This window comes from Pectinophora gossypiella, chromosome 5 (assembly GCF_024362695.1).
Source record: "Pectinophora gossypiella chromosome 5, ilPecGoss1.1, whole genome shotgun sequence".
In the NCBI taxonomy this organism is placed as follows: domain Eukaryota; kingdom Metazoa; phylum Arthropoda; class Insecta; order Lepidoptera; family Gelechiidae; genus Pectinophora; species Pectinophora gossypiella.
This window is the reverse complement of record NC_065408.1, coordinates 11,494,298-11,509,482: the sequence shown is the minus strand read 5'-3', so window position 1 is coordinate 11,509,482 and position 15,185 is coordinate 11,494,298. Positions and strand designations below refer to the sequence as shown.

The 15,185-nt window shown below is 34.4% G+C and overlaps 2 protein-coding genes across 2 annotated transcripts in view; both read left to right on the top strand.

Moving 5' to 3' along the window:
* Window positions 1-12,348: 12,348 nt before the first annotated feature.
* The window catches only part of LOC126367097 (cuticle protein 7-like), an 11,549-nt gene continuing 8,712 nt past the window's right edge, over window positions 12,349-15,185 (top strand). The window contains exon 1 of the mRNA XM_050010502.1: window positions 12,349-12,539. Within this exon, the coding sequence (XP_049866459.1) occupies window positions 12,429-12,539 (111 nt within the window). The 5' untranslated portion in view covers window positions 12,349-12,428. The remainder of the gene's footprint in view (window positions 12,540-15,185) is intronic.
* Window positions 15,078-15,185, top strand: part of LOC126367030 (uncharacterized) — a 3,422-nt gene continuing 3,314 nt past the window's right edge. The window contains exon 1 of the mRNA XM_050010407.1: window positions 15,078-15,185. This exon is cut by the window's right edge and continues 2,458 nt beyond it. The gene's annotated coding sequence lies outside the window, so the exon portion shown is untranslated.

Below are 15,185 nucleotides of genomic sequence, written 5' to 3'. Positions count from 1 at the left end.
GACAAGAAACGTCACTGATGTTGTGTCCAAATATTCGTGATAAACAATTGTAAGACAAAAAAAATTATGGGATCAAAATGTAATCTTTACAATTTTTATATTGTTTCCTTTTTTGAAATTCAGAGTAGATAGATATAAAGGTTACAATGTCATTGTTATTGTTTTAATAGTCGTCTGTGCTCAACATGCCAGTTCTCGCATAAGTTGTTAACTAGCGTACCTATTTAATTTTAGGTTATTGATAATTTAGTGCAATATTAAAAGAAGAGAGAGGAAACCGAAAATTTGTAATTCTCTCGATCTCTGTTGTTGTTCGCTATTGTTGAGTAATTGTTTATTTATTGTTATATGATAAAAAAGTTTTCACCAGCGGTACCTGATTATAGTGCTTACAAATTTGTATTTTTAGATAGCTAAGTATATTAAAAGGTGGGTAATATACGTCCCTGATAATCATACGCCAGATTTTATATACCAAATTGTTGGGAGGGTCGAGGGATGTGTATGGCCAATTTAAAAGCTTTGTTAGAGTCTATTAAAATTACAGCTTTATTTCTTAAGATATGGATTTGAAAGTTATGACTTTCTGTATTTTTTTCTTGATAATTTACTATTAGCTACTTTACTGTTTGTTATTATTTTTTTTTTGTAAAAATGTCAATAAAATTGGCAAATTGAAAATAAAATATTTGAGTCTCACTTTTTCTCCTGAAAGTAATGCCAAAAGATGTGTACTTTCTATCGATTTACATGAAAACGAAAAAGATTGGATTGGATTGGAAGTCAATGTCATGGAAATGGGAGCAATGAGATGTGTCACAAAAATTAAAGATAAAGTAAGGAATATTGTATAACAGAGCAGTGTGCTGTGAAAGATGAGTAGTGACGAGAAATATAACATAAGCTCGCGACTATATCCCAATTGGATCAGTCAAATATACAATCATCGAGGTTTAGAACTGTAAAAGAAAGAATATCAATCTCGATGGTTGTATCTTTGAATCTGTCCATCAACATGACCAAATGTCATGTCATGATTTATAAAGCGAATGTTTTTGGAAGATGACCTAGGCGAACAGGCAAAATAAATATAAATATATTGATATACACCCAACCCAACAGATATTATTGAACCGTAATGGCGAAAGGATACCAGCCTATCACTTGTACAAACAATCTAGTACTTATTAGTTAGTTATAATATAAACAGCCTTTCTTTCATTGTATCATCCGATTACTAAATCAAGATCTTATCTTCACATCCTTAAGCTACGTATCTTTCATCAACCACACAAAGAATAGATCGTAAATTCAGTTTTTTTTGCAGTTTTCTTATTTCCTTTGCATCACTCTTTCTTACTCGTTAAGAATTGTCTTACTCTGAATTAGCTTGATAGTTGAAATATTTTTTAATTAAGATTTACTCTATCACAATGTTGATGATGTATTTGTTATTTTCCAGTGAATTTAGTTACCTTTCTCTATTTTATTCGGCTTCAGGCAGTTCAATAGTAACTATGACACCAGGGTTGATTAAGTCGGTCATCTATCTTACGATGTTAGTAGTAAGAACAAGATCATCAAGGAATTGTATTATTTAAAAAAAATATCCTGCCCGCATCGGGTCGAGGACATTTCAGTCTCCTTTTTTAATTACATTTATTGTAATAAATGTGGTATACAGATACACAATAATAATTTCAATTACAATAATTTTTTTGGTCACAATAATAATTACTTATTATAAGTCTTTCAGAAGAGATAACTCATTGAAGCTGTATGGTAGTTTTGGTTCTAAAATTAATCAAATAGCTAAACAAATTAAGCCATTATGTGGTAGATATAATAATTATATAGACGTGTTATGTAAATTATATAATCACATTAACAAATTACGTAACTAAAACCACTACGATCCGCGTAATAATAACACTTACAAAAACCGAGGAATTTGTTGGTGTATTCAATAGTGTACTCATGTGAAAAATTGATATCAATAGACAATGGATAATCGCGTGGCATATCATTGTATTATATCTCCGTACACACCATAATGTACAGAGAAATAGAATTAAATAACTCTAAAGGCTAATGCACACATATACGGTACCGCGAGCTATGGGGATTGGCGAACGGGTGCTAGTAGTTTCCTACAATCAGCGGTGTGTATCTGTTTTGTCCGGCCAAGTAGTTAATCCCATCTGAGGCAAACCTACAATAAGTCAGGTCAAAAAATGAGTATATTATCTGTTACAAAAAATGTTAGTTGGAATGCTTCTAGCATCGCTTATACAGATGAAAATTTTAAGGGATGATTTAGACCATGATTCTGAGTTGATATAAAATGCAATTTTCCGTCGCAAAATTCATGTTTTTTGAATTATTTTCAATTCTATATTTTTGGGATAGAAAATTCCACTTGATATTAACTCAGAGTTATGATCTGAATCATCCTCTTCAGTATTCGTTACGATGTAACTTACACCTCATACGGGTGCTAATGGATATTAGTGATACCGTAACGAAAGCTTTGGGGACTGATTTAGACCATGACTCTGAGTTGATATCAAGTGGGGTGGTGTTTTTCAGTGCCACACTTTTGCGACGGAAAATTCCACTTGATATCAACTGGTCATGGTCTGAATCATTCCTCAAAGTTTTCGTTACGATGTCACTAGCACCCTGCATGTCTGCTACAATACTGTGTGTGCTATGTAAATACCTAATAATGCCAAATTTAACAGTGTTAAGTTGCACTTGGACTAAAGTCTTTGTTTCATGGAGTCACTAACGTAAAAGTTGTGGAATGATCGATTAGTCACATTTGACATTTTATTTTTGAAACTTACTTTGAAATCTACCATAAGTAATCGATCAGGCTGTATCGAGAATGTAGTAAACAAAGGTAGACAAAGACATATGCAAAAGTTGTGGTCATTAAACGTAATAATAACATAATTGAGTAATTGAGTAAATGTATGTACTTACATTATAATCCTAGTACGACTTAGTTTTCGGTAGCAAAAATACTTACAACTTAGGTTTATCCATAAGGCAGTATTTTAAATAAGCTTACCACGTTGACAGTCCAGTGACCCATATACGGGTCATGATGGCCTAGCTCCATACGTCCGTGACCCATATGTGGGTCACTAAGAAACGACCAGGTACGCACTAAGGGCGGGTGCTCCACTTGTTATTACGTTTTTAACAGGAAGTATAAAAATTGAAGTAATATGCGGGACTTACAAGGAAGTCAGAACATTTTGTATGGGGACTGTCAACGTCTTAATTACGAATATAGAGCTGGATTAAGACATTAACATAATACATATATAGATTTTAATTTTAAATTATGAATTAATAAATAAAGGCAATGACACTTAAACATGTTTTTTACATAACTCTAGATAGTGATTCAAAGTCCGTTCTGTAGATAATAAGATGAAATTATACGTTCCAAGATAGACGGGCACTTCTTACAAGGCACAGTTTTTGTCACATAAACGTGCTTAGGGGTATAATTATATTATCATAGATTACTTAACCAGCAAATACGTTTCTTAACGACAATAAAACGGATTTGAAAATAAAATAATTATTGTGTAAAATTGTATGTGACAAGTAAAAGTACTCGGCAGTTTAGATTTTAACAAATTAGCTAATTTTCTTTTTTTGCTTTACAAAATTATGAAAGGTGACGAATGTATCTTTAAAGAAGAGAAACTTCTGACTTGGACGGGATTTTTTCTTACTCTTTGTGAGTTTCCCTAAGCAGTGGTGAGTGCTATGAAAAAAACCTATCTTTTGAATAGTTCAACTTTTAAAAGTGACCTGAAAACACATACTGGCCAGTATTCCTCTCTTTAAGAAAAAGGAAGCTATACTTAATATTTCCCACTCTAAGTACTGAGTTTTCCCACACGCATTTATTCGAATCATACAATACGCAAACAAGAACAATGAAAATCAAGGTTTCCCATAACCACACCTTACCCTGGCATGAGCCTTGTGGGTCACACACACTACAAGTCATAGTTTGCTAGTACACCACAAGGTTGACCTTGTCTAAACTGCAGTCCATGGACTTTATTAGCCCTTTGTCTTAATTTCAATTTTGTATACTTACTTAAGTGGTAATTATAAATAAGAATATTTTACGAGCTTAATGGATATTAATATTGAACCATTTCATGTGCTTCGGCTATGAAAAATGTTATACACTTACTTTAGTTTGAATATGTCTAGACATATTCTGTCTGTTAAAAGGTTTGTTCATAGTGATTTAGTCTGTATTAATATTTTCGGTAATTTAAATAATATCACTTGAATAAAGACCTCATTTAGTAATACGAGGTCAAAGTTTGTCTCTTTTACTAACAGAAATGGGTACCTACTTATGATTTACGCCCTCTTCTGAACGAGGTATGAATATGTGAACTCCAAACCATCAATAATACGAATATACTTGAATTTAAATTTAGAATATTTAAAATAATGAATTCCTACTGTTAATGACATTTATATTTTTTAATTTTCTGGTATCTTACTTTTTTTTTGTTTTGACGTGACTTATTGTAGATTTGCCGCTGATGGCATCAACTACTTGGCCGGAAAAAGTATTACGAAACATAAACTTGCGAGGTGTTTAGATTTTTATTGTTTCGATAAGAAGTACCTTCTTACTATGTTCCACCTTAATTTATGTTCGTGACTAGGAATAAGCGTATTTGTGTATATTTCCCAACAAATCAAGGGAACATTTACCTCTAGAAAGCAGCTTCCGCGAGAAAAACTAGGAAGGTGCATATTTGATTAGACGAGCCATTGTCTGGTGAGGATGTGCCAACCTTACAAGCTGGATCCGGCCAGTGTTTGTCTACGAGGGGCAATTAGACACGGTGGCTGACTGGTTGGTGTGGTCACTGCTTTTTTTGCTATTGATTTATTTGACTGTTTATCTTCACGCAAATCTTTCTTCTCTTGCGTAAATATATTTATGTACACACTAGCACATATTGCGTCTGGTTGCAGTGGTTGCAATTAGGATGGGTATAGACTTGTTGTTAAAATCACTTTGTGAGACTGTCCTTTGTTTGGCAAGGACTTTACAGGTTTGAATCACCTGATTGTCTGAAAAAATAAGATGATTCCGTGCTTCGGAGGCCACGTTAAGCCGTTAAAACACCCACACCAACCTGCAGTGGAGCAGTGTGGTGGAATATGCTCCATACCCCCTCCGGTTGATAGAGTTAAATCTGTGCCCAGCAGTGGGACGTGTGTAGGCTGTTAGCAGATATCGTAGACTGTAGAAATAAATTCGGGTTGGTTTGTCTAACTTCATGTTCATTATTGAAGTAATATCACTCAATGCGTTACAAACACATCCGACAAAAAAGGTATTTTAATATTGAAATTATTGTCAAAGACTAACACACAAATTATTGCCACTTTCTTGCATATTTTCTACGATCACTAATATATCATTTGCGATTATCTTGATGTGATTTGTCTTGTCCTTATTGTATCGTAGGTTCTACAACGTGCAATAAATAATGTAAATTCTATAGTAGGCAAGGTGATTTTCACAACAATATTGATCCACATAATACTATTACATCATGGATAGCCTTCGAAACTAGATCAGAACACGTCAATTCATCTTCCACACACAAATTGGAGTCGATCGAACAAAATGTTGTTTGATATTGACATTTTCAACTTAATACATAATTAATAACGTGCGCCTAAACAGCATACCAATATGCCACAGAATTCTGTCCTTGAAAAAAAAAAGATTTACAGAAAACAAGTTCTAAATATAAAATTCGCCTCGTGTTAGGGCCCAACCACACTCGCGCCTCTAACAAAATGTACCTATAATATATGTATGTACCCCAGACCAAACCAGACCAGGAGGGTTAAAAAGGCCACATCTAACAAAAAATATTGCAATTTGACATTTGCGCATATCAAATTAAGTGCGCAATGCAAACAAATGTCAAATAGCAATGGCCATTTTGTGGCCATCCCCCTGATAAGCTATCATTTATACGACTGCATAAGTACATTTAGTTGGAAGCGCGAGTTTGATGACGCCACCATTGTGTCCTCGTGTGAGATGGCCCTTACGAATCGTATTTAAAACATCTGACTTATTTTGCAACTAGACTGTATCAGCAGCTTATTAAGGTCGCGTTAGATTTTTCCTTTCATTGTTGTCTCTATATTTATCTTCTCTCTAAACAAAAAAGTTAATTTGTCTATACATTAAATCAACTTCCATCGATTTTGGTAAAATAATTATGTGCAAGATTTTTTAAGATCTGATTTAAAAATAAACTTTTAAATAAAAATGCTTAATACGAAAAAGCAATTCAGTATTTCAACAAAAAAAAATGATTTTTGTTTTATAGCACTTACTCGTGCTTAGGGAAACTCAAGAAGGGTTTTTTTTTCGATTTAAATTTATTTTCGTGAAAATGAAATTAGCATTTTAATACTTCATTCGATTTACATACTGTTTATGAGAATTTGTCTGTTTTAGGTATTTGTTATTGTCGTTTATTAAATCTGTCTCTACTACAACAAAAGACGAAGAGATCTATCGGTACAACCTACATTTAAAACTCTGACGTCATACATATATAACTCTGAATGCACTATCAAACAATAAACGACTCATGGTTATAATCGGATTACATTTTTCCAATATGGGATAAAGCGATCCATTTTGATGCTAAATAATCTTTTTTAATTTATTAATATTTTTTATTTAAAAAAATAATACTCATTGAACAAACTTGTCATAAATGTTAAGACTTATTTTACATAGGTAGGTGGTTAGTGTATTTTTTTTCATTTTAGACCTACGTATTTAGTTTTTTTAATTTCAGTTCCTTGCAAGAAGTTGCTTTTAGCAATAAGGCTACTCCTTGTAGGCATATTTTTTGTTATATTGTTTTTCGTGTAGTTACTTTTTGTGTTTTTAATATGGTATGTCTCTAATGAAGAATATTGTATTGTGCTATTAATGATTAAATTAATTACCATAATGATTCACTTAATTATCAAAATAAAAACAACACTAATACTCACGTAGGAAGCAGAAAAGTTAGGTGTATTGCAATTATTTTAATTTTATGAATGAATGTAATTTATCATTTTGTCATAGAATTGTGGGTGTTTATGTAGGCATATAGGTAAGGTTGCTTGGATGGGTAATTTAAACTATTGTGTGTCGTTTTGTAGTAGCGATTTTCCTGGGTATACTTTTAAGTTTCGAACTGCGTCATTTTCTATATGAAATGGTACCTATATGTACGATAAGCTGCAAAAGTCCAATCAGTTTCTTGCAAAGTAATAAATTAACTGGTAGCACTTGCCCGATACCAACCCCGCCGGCCCGATACCGACCCCGCCGGCGTGGTCGACGATTTCCCTAATTCGGCGCTTATCGCTATCGACCCACTAGGGTCGATTGATTCTTTCAAATATTTTTCCTCTCGACGCCCTGAGCCATGCCATCTGCGGCAAATCCACAATAAGTCACGTCAAAAAAAAAAGGTAGCACTTAAGACCTCTTTGTTACATGTAGTTTCTGTAATGACCAAAAGCACCTACAAAAATATATTTTTATAATTATGACAACTAATGGTTCATAATTTCACCACTGTCTATAAATAATTCGCTGGGTTCAGTGACTGAACTTTTGCTCTTTGATTGAACATAAAGTTTTATATTTACATTAGGTATGTCAAGTAATTGGACAATAACTTACTGTAACTCACACAAACATTGACTCATATTAAATAAAAATCGATCGAAGCGATTAGTAATAAGTAGGTAGTCCAACTCTTAACCGTTACACGTTTGTCACCAAGTTTGCGCTTATTCACATACCTGCTCAAGAAGCTTACAAGATTAGTCTACTTGCCTAAGTTGCGTATAGGTCTAAACATTCCCATGCAGCATTTTATATTTAACTAACGTGATATAGAAATATTTACTTTGGTAAGTTACTTTGGGTCTCAGCAACGTTGTATACGATTATTATGACAATGACGGCCTCCGTGGTCCAGTGGTTGAGCGCTGGGCTAACGATCCGGAGGTCCTGGGTTCGAATTCCGTTGGCGACATATCACAAAAATTACTTTGTGATCCCTAGTTTGGTTAGGATATTACAGTTGATGATCCGTGCTTTGAAAGGCACGTTAAACCGTTGGTCCCGGTTACTACTTGAAACCATGTCACATTAACTTTTTTGACACATTAAACCATAAGTTTCATTAAAATGTCAAATATGACAGTGCGACAGGGTTCTAAAGTGGGTACATGATATTTCTCATGACTGTACACCGAACTGCAAAAGATGATATGAATAACAATAGCATCACGCCTGTATCCCTGAAGGGGTAGGTAGTTGTGTATATGTATATTATACCATTTTTCGCCAGCTATGTTATAATGCGTTGGATCCAGCCGGCAGAATACTTTCCTCCAATTTTTAGAAGTTCGTTCTTCTAAGTCGAGTCTTTATTAGCGAGTCATGTAATGAGCACTTAATATTTAAGCACCCTGCTCATCAATGACGTCATAGACCTAAAGTAACTAATAACCTTTGTCACTGCAAGACTGGTAATACCAATGCTATGTCCAGTTTCTATGTCATGAAAGAATATCCCACGACATTTTGATCGCAAATAACCCAACTATGTCACGTGAATTTGCTATTGCATGCACGTATGTAGTATCTTATCTTCATACTTGAGACATAATGTGGTTCACACGCGTATAAGGGTAAAATTAACTCTTATGAAATTCACCTCTGTATGTGAAGGAAAATGATAACTCATATGGTAACTGTTAGTTTTATGCATGTTTTGAGGTAAAAACAAACTTGGATTGTTTCATGCTGATTTATCGTTCGTGGCATTTGGTAGAAGTTGACGGTTGTAGACGATAGAATGGCCATTTATCATTATAAAGGCGGTGCCTTGAGGAAGGATATAAAAATCAAATGGGCAAGTTTGTCTTCAGAAGATGACTTCTTCAGAGCCAATGGCTCTGTCTATATCAACAGGGGTTATGGCCATACGTACAGTAAGTGACATCCTAACGATACTTTGAGGGATGATTCACACCATGATTCTGAGTTGATATCAAGTGGAATTTTCTGTCGCAAAAGTATGGAACGGTAAATAATTACAAACACAAAGTTTATAGTGAATTTTCCGACAGGAAAACAGGTTGATATCAACTCAGAATCATGGTTTGACTCACTCCCCTCAGTATTAGTTACGTTGTTACTAACACCGATACGTACTTGTATGGCTACCCGTACATACTTGTACCGGGTGTAAATAACATCGTAACAAATACTTAGGATGATTCAGAATTAATATCAAGTAGAATTTTCTATCGTAAAAGTATAGAAATGAAAATAATGTATAAGTTTAGTAAACAAATTCATGATTTTTGCGACGGATAATTAATTCCACTTGATATTAACTCAGAATCATGGTCTGATGTCCTTCAGTATTCGTTACGATGTCACTAACACCCTGTATATATTTTAAACCATTTTCGTAGTGACTAACATAATTATGGTAACAAAGCCTCAAAGACATATTGCAGCCACTGTTGATAGGAAGTGCTGAGATGAATATGTTGGACCTTTTGGTGACAAGGAATCTGCTTATGATCCATAACATTAGTACATCATGTTAGAAATGACACAATGTTTCTGTCAGATTTTGCGACACGCCCGGGAAAACAAGCTACGGTCAGTTAAGGTATGTATTTGCTAATGGTAACCCTGGAGCTTTGTTAAATGGTTCAAAACAACAAGACTCCAATTTAAATTTGAACCGTGAAACCGTGCGGTTTGGTTAGCCATTTAGGACATAATGGATGGCAGACCATATTCCTTATTGGGTTTCTTTGACATTGAAGTAGAGATACATAGGCGAATATCTAGTTGAAAAGTATTTACAAAGTGTAATTTTGGATACCACTGGTTCATAACAGAAATTGCATTTTAAGCTATAGTACGTATATAGAGCTCGAAGCCTTGACCACAATCTCATTTCGGAGTTTGGTAATCAGCTAACTGAAATTTTCCGTCGCAAAAGTATAGAACTAAAAATTATAATATAAAAAAACACTAACTTTTTTATCGACGGTAAATTCTACTTGATATTAACTCAGAATCATGGTGTGAATCCTCTCCCAACGCTGTTTCTTCACCAGTTTAGAACAAGATAAGCTTGCAGGGGGGGTCACGTAAGGGTGAACATAAGAATGCGCATGATTTATCCCATTAACAACATATAACCAATCTCCTCACTATTTTTCCTCAATTTAGGTATATGGTTTATGCTGAAATAATTTCACCATTTATTTTTTAAGTATTTTGACCAAGAAGTGTTATAAAACATTACGCCACTCTTTATGAGGTTGCTAAGCTCTAAATTGCGTTGAACTACCTATATACATTATGTTAGTTCGTAAACTCAACGCATACTAGCAAAAACTTTAATACCCTTTTTTGTTACATGAAGCAAATTGGATCAATAAATTATAATTTGTAATCATAATTATTAGATTTTACTATGTACTATTTATCAAAAAGACCTATTAATAGTTAATTTTTGCATTAATTTGAGATTACACTGGATGATATAAAATTCTTTTTTGTCACTAATACATTTGTTATGACTATATTACGTACCTACATCCTTATTGAAATTACATTTTCGCAATAATTAAATTACTACATTTGCGTCAAACTTATTAATTCTTTTTCTATAAAATAAATACTTCATCATTTCGTTTCCTATCTTTTATAGTGTTAGGTGCAAAAAGTAGAACATTAATAATTTGAGACTTAAGTTGAGTTAACCATTAAGTTCTATATCGATTTCCGAGGTCAAATTAAGTGCAATGATAACTTACTTAATTGTAAATATTCTTTTATATTTCAGTTTGAAAAACTACACATGCAATGTGAAGAGCTTTGATTAAAGGAATATATTATTATAAAGAGAGTTTAATGGATCAACCTCCATTAAAACTCCTTGGCTTGAAATATTTTGACACAAAATAAAAAGATTGACACTTTATCAGTCACGATCCTGGTCTTTCTACTCAAGGTAGCCTTATGGCCATAAAGTAAATGGGTTACTTTCATGTTATATTCACCTTCACTTGAACTGCCGTGAATATCATCTGAGGCAAACGTACAGATGGGACGAGGACGTTCTTACAAGTAATTATATTGTTTTCTGGTGGTTGTTACTTCATCTTGAGATGGATGTATCTTTGACTAGCCCTATTGGGAATATAGCCAACGTGTTTTGGTGAATCTCTAGTACTAAAATCTATAGTTGGAAGCTTGTCCTCAGTTTAGTATAAGTTAAGTATATATGTTACATAATATTACATGAGCTCATTACTATTTACCAACAGAGATAGCCAGAAGTATATTATGTTTCATTGTCATCAGGTGTACTGCGTAATGGAATTGTTATTTTTGTTTTTTATTGTGATAAGACTATGCCAGACGTACTGACCCCCTAGACACAGGTATACCTAGTTTGGGGGCCAGAGAATCAATTATTGTAAACTACATTAACCAAAAACAACAATGTATCAACAATTATATTGTGGCAGTTTATGAAAATAAATTAATTTATTATATTATTATTATTATTATATGTCATCGATTTTTCTGTTAGATCAACCACCAATCATCAACCAGTATATCCTTGTTATAATAGGATTACGAAAACAGTATATAGGTAGGAAATTATGAAAGCAGTATATAAAGCGTAGGTTGGTGGTAGGGCTGGCAGAGGAATACCTAGAAGGAGGTATATTGACCAAATTGGACATGTCCTTAGAAAAGGTTCAGTATAATCTACTCTAAACCGGCGTGCATGTATGAAACGATTGATGAATGTGGAGGAAGCAAGAGAAGTATGTCAGCATCGAAGCAAATGGATTTCCATAGACTCTGCTTACCCCGATGAGAAACGGGCGTGAGTTTATGTATGTATATAAATCTTTTTGTTTAATTTATTTTATAATTATAACTTTGTCTCTATGGTAATCTCTATCAGAGTATATCATGAGCTCCCATAAAATCACGATGATGTCGCAACCTAATCTACATGCGACTATTGTACCGTGCGAAACTTTTCTCAATTAGCTTCTTGCGCCTGCGCAGAGCATCTAAGGAAACTTCATTTTCGGAAGCACGCCGACTCCGCCCAACAAGGCCAGGCTCTAATAAGGCCACATATAAATGAATGTAAACCCTCCATTGTGTCATTCGGGATTCGGACGTTCTGTGAGACAGTGTGTACATAGACTTATAAATACTATTTACTTTTTAAATAGAAGTCTATAGTCTCAGTGTAGTGACAATGTGGCGGTTACAGTGTTTGCTTTTAGTGCTGGTGGGTGCTCAAGCAAAACCAAAATTACCTGGTTTTGGCGCTAATGCATACCCTCTAGGATACGAGGGTTATTATAATGTGAGTTCATATAAATAGAAATAAATAAAATAAAAATATTTATTGCAAAAAATTAAAACAATTTGGTCTTACCTTAAATCGAAGCACATTCAAATTCACAAATATCTTTATTCAGTAAGTAGCATAGTTACACTTTAAATCGTCTAAAACTACTGCAGCTTCTCGCAACCTGTATAGGTGGTGAAAAAAATCTGCAAGAAAAACCTCGGCATATTGTTAATAATGATTTTTGGCACACTAATGTCTAAACAAGGCGATCCCGTATCTTATACACTAGTTCATTATATTTTTAAAGGATATCTCGATCAACGTAAACATATTTGTAAACTTAATACATTTATTTCTTTTTTATTTGCAAGAAATTTCGTGGATACTTAGCTTTACAATTATGACGAGCATTTGGAACTACTATACATAATATATAATTGTTAATTTATTAAACAAAAGTACACCAAAGACAATTACATTAAATAAAGATTAAAAAAATACAATTTGTCAAATAATCAGAAACATACGTAACTTCGTCACATCCAATTAGACGCCACATCGAAGCAATTCATCTAAGAAAGCAATATTGCAATTTGACATTTGCTCATATAAAAGTAAGTGCGCAATGCAAACAAATGCCAAATTGCAATATTGCTTTCTTAGATGTGGCCATTTTAACCTCCCTGGTCCAAACACACTCATCACACTAGCGGTATTACCGCGTTGTACAGACACTGATAGGCGTTGGTCCAGGTAAGACCCGGACCTAATATATAATCATTTGAGAAAATCGCTAAAGATTTTTTCACAAATCTTGATAGGTAACTGAATATACATAATATACATAATATATATAATACTTATTTAGTACTAACGTAGAATTACAATTTCGTTTTGAATTCACTATCACGTATATTATACATAATACATACATAAACTCACGCCTTGTGGGCAGAGCCACAAGTAATCAAAGACAACTTGCAGCCACTGTTGATACGATGTCGTAAGCTGGATATGATGAACCTTATGGTGATAAGGGATCAGCCTATCGCCCATAACATTAGTCCATCATGTTAGAGGACACAATCCCTCTGTCGGTTTTTACGACATGCCCGGGAAGACAAGCAGCTGAACGTGTTCTATGTTTTTTATTTGCTCCCAGAACAGCATAGAAGCAACAGTATATTATACAGATAGGTATAATTACCCCTATGGGTGAACTTATATGTACTTTCAAGGAATATCCAGCTTATAACTTAATAAGATGATGCTACATTGGTTGCGAAATGATCTTTTTGATATTCAATTTGTCAATGACATTCCTCGCGTCCATATTCTGTATTGGACGACAGACGTTTAACTAATGTTATGTTTATGTTATGTTTTAAACCAGAAGTTTTAGTAATTTTGACTGTGAAATATTTATAAACAATACGGCAATAAGTAAGCTTTGGTAACCTTTCAAAGAGGAAATAAATTCGACAAACTTTCTGACTCGGACGGGGCTTGAACCCGCAGCTCTTGTCAAGCCGGGACGAGCGTGTTAACTATTATACCTACCACCGGGTCCTCTTCTTGTCCATGCAAGATTCTTTCGATCTATGCATCGTCATTAAGCCAACGCCACTGTTTAGATTTAATTTTCTCTTTGTGAGTTTCCCTGAGGAGCTCTGTGGCGCAGCGGTTAACGCGCTCGGTCTGCGATTGTTGAAGTTAAGCAACTTTCGCAAAGGTCGGTCATAGGATGGGTGACCACAAAAAAAAAAGTTTTCATCTCGAGCTCCTCCGTGCTTCGGAAGGCACGTTAAGCCGTTGGTCCCGGCTGCATTAGCAGTCGTTAATAACCACCAATCCGCACTGGGCCCGCTTGGTGGTTTAAGGCCCGATCTCCCTATCCATCTATAGGGAAGGCCCGTGCCCCAGCAGTGGGGACGTTAATGGGCTGGTGATGATGAGTTTCCCTAAGCATGAGTGAGTTCTATAAAAACAAAAATCATGTAAGGTAACCAGGAGGCAAGAGAAGTGTGTGAGGATCGAAGCCGGACGTATATTAGCCAAATTGGAGATATCCTTAGAAAAGGTTTAGCCTACCTACTTACCTACTTAACCAACTCTGAACCGACGTGCGTGTATGAAACGATTGATTAATGTGAATGAAGCAAGAGGAATATGTCAGGATCGAAGCAAATGGAATTCCATAGTCTCTGCTTACCCCAGTGGGAAATAGGCGCGAGTTTATGTATGTATGACATTAGCGCAAATATCAAATTGCAAAACTTATTGCTTTTTATACCCACAGTAGCCGGTAGTAACGTCTTCTTTTACATTAGTTACAATAATAAGAGCAACATACAATCATAATCAATCAAACGGTAAAATAATTATTTTTTACCTACTTTAAAAAATATCTTTTTTAAATAGCTCTAGAGCAATAAGGCCGCCCAAATTGTACTGTTTGAAATTTTAGTTCTGTGCAATAAAGTATATTTGATTTGATTTGATTTTTTATTCCTCCTTTCAAAGAGGAAATCCTTTAAACGAAATAATATCGTCTCCGCCGCCGAGTATGCGTCAGCGCTCCGACTCGTTAGATACCATTGTATCGCCACGTAGGAGTACCTACCGTGCAATACTTAATGACCGCCCGATAAATATGTC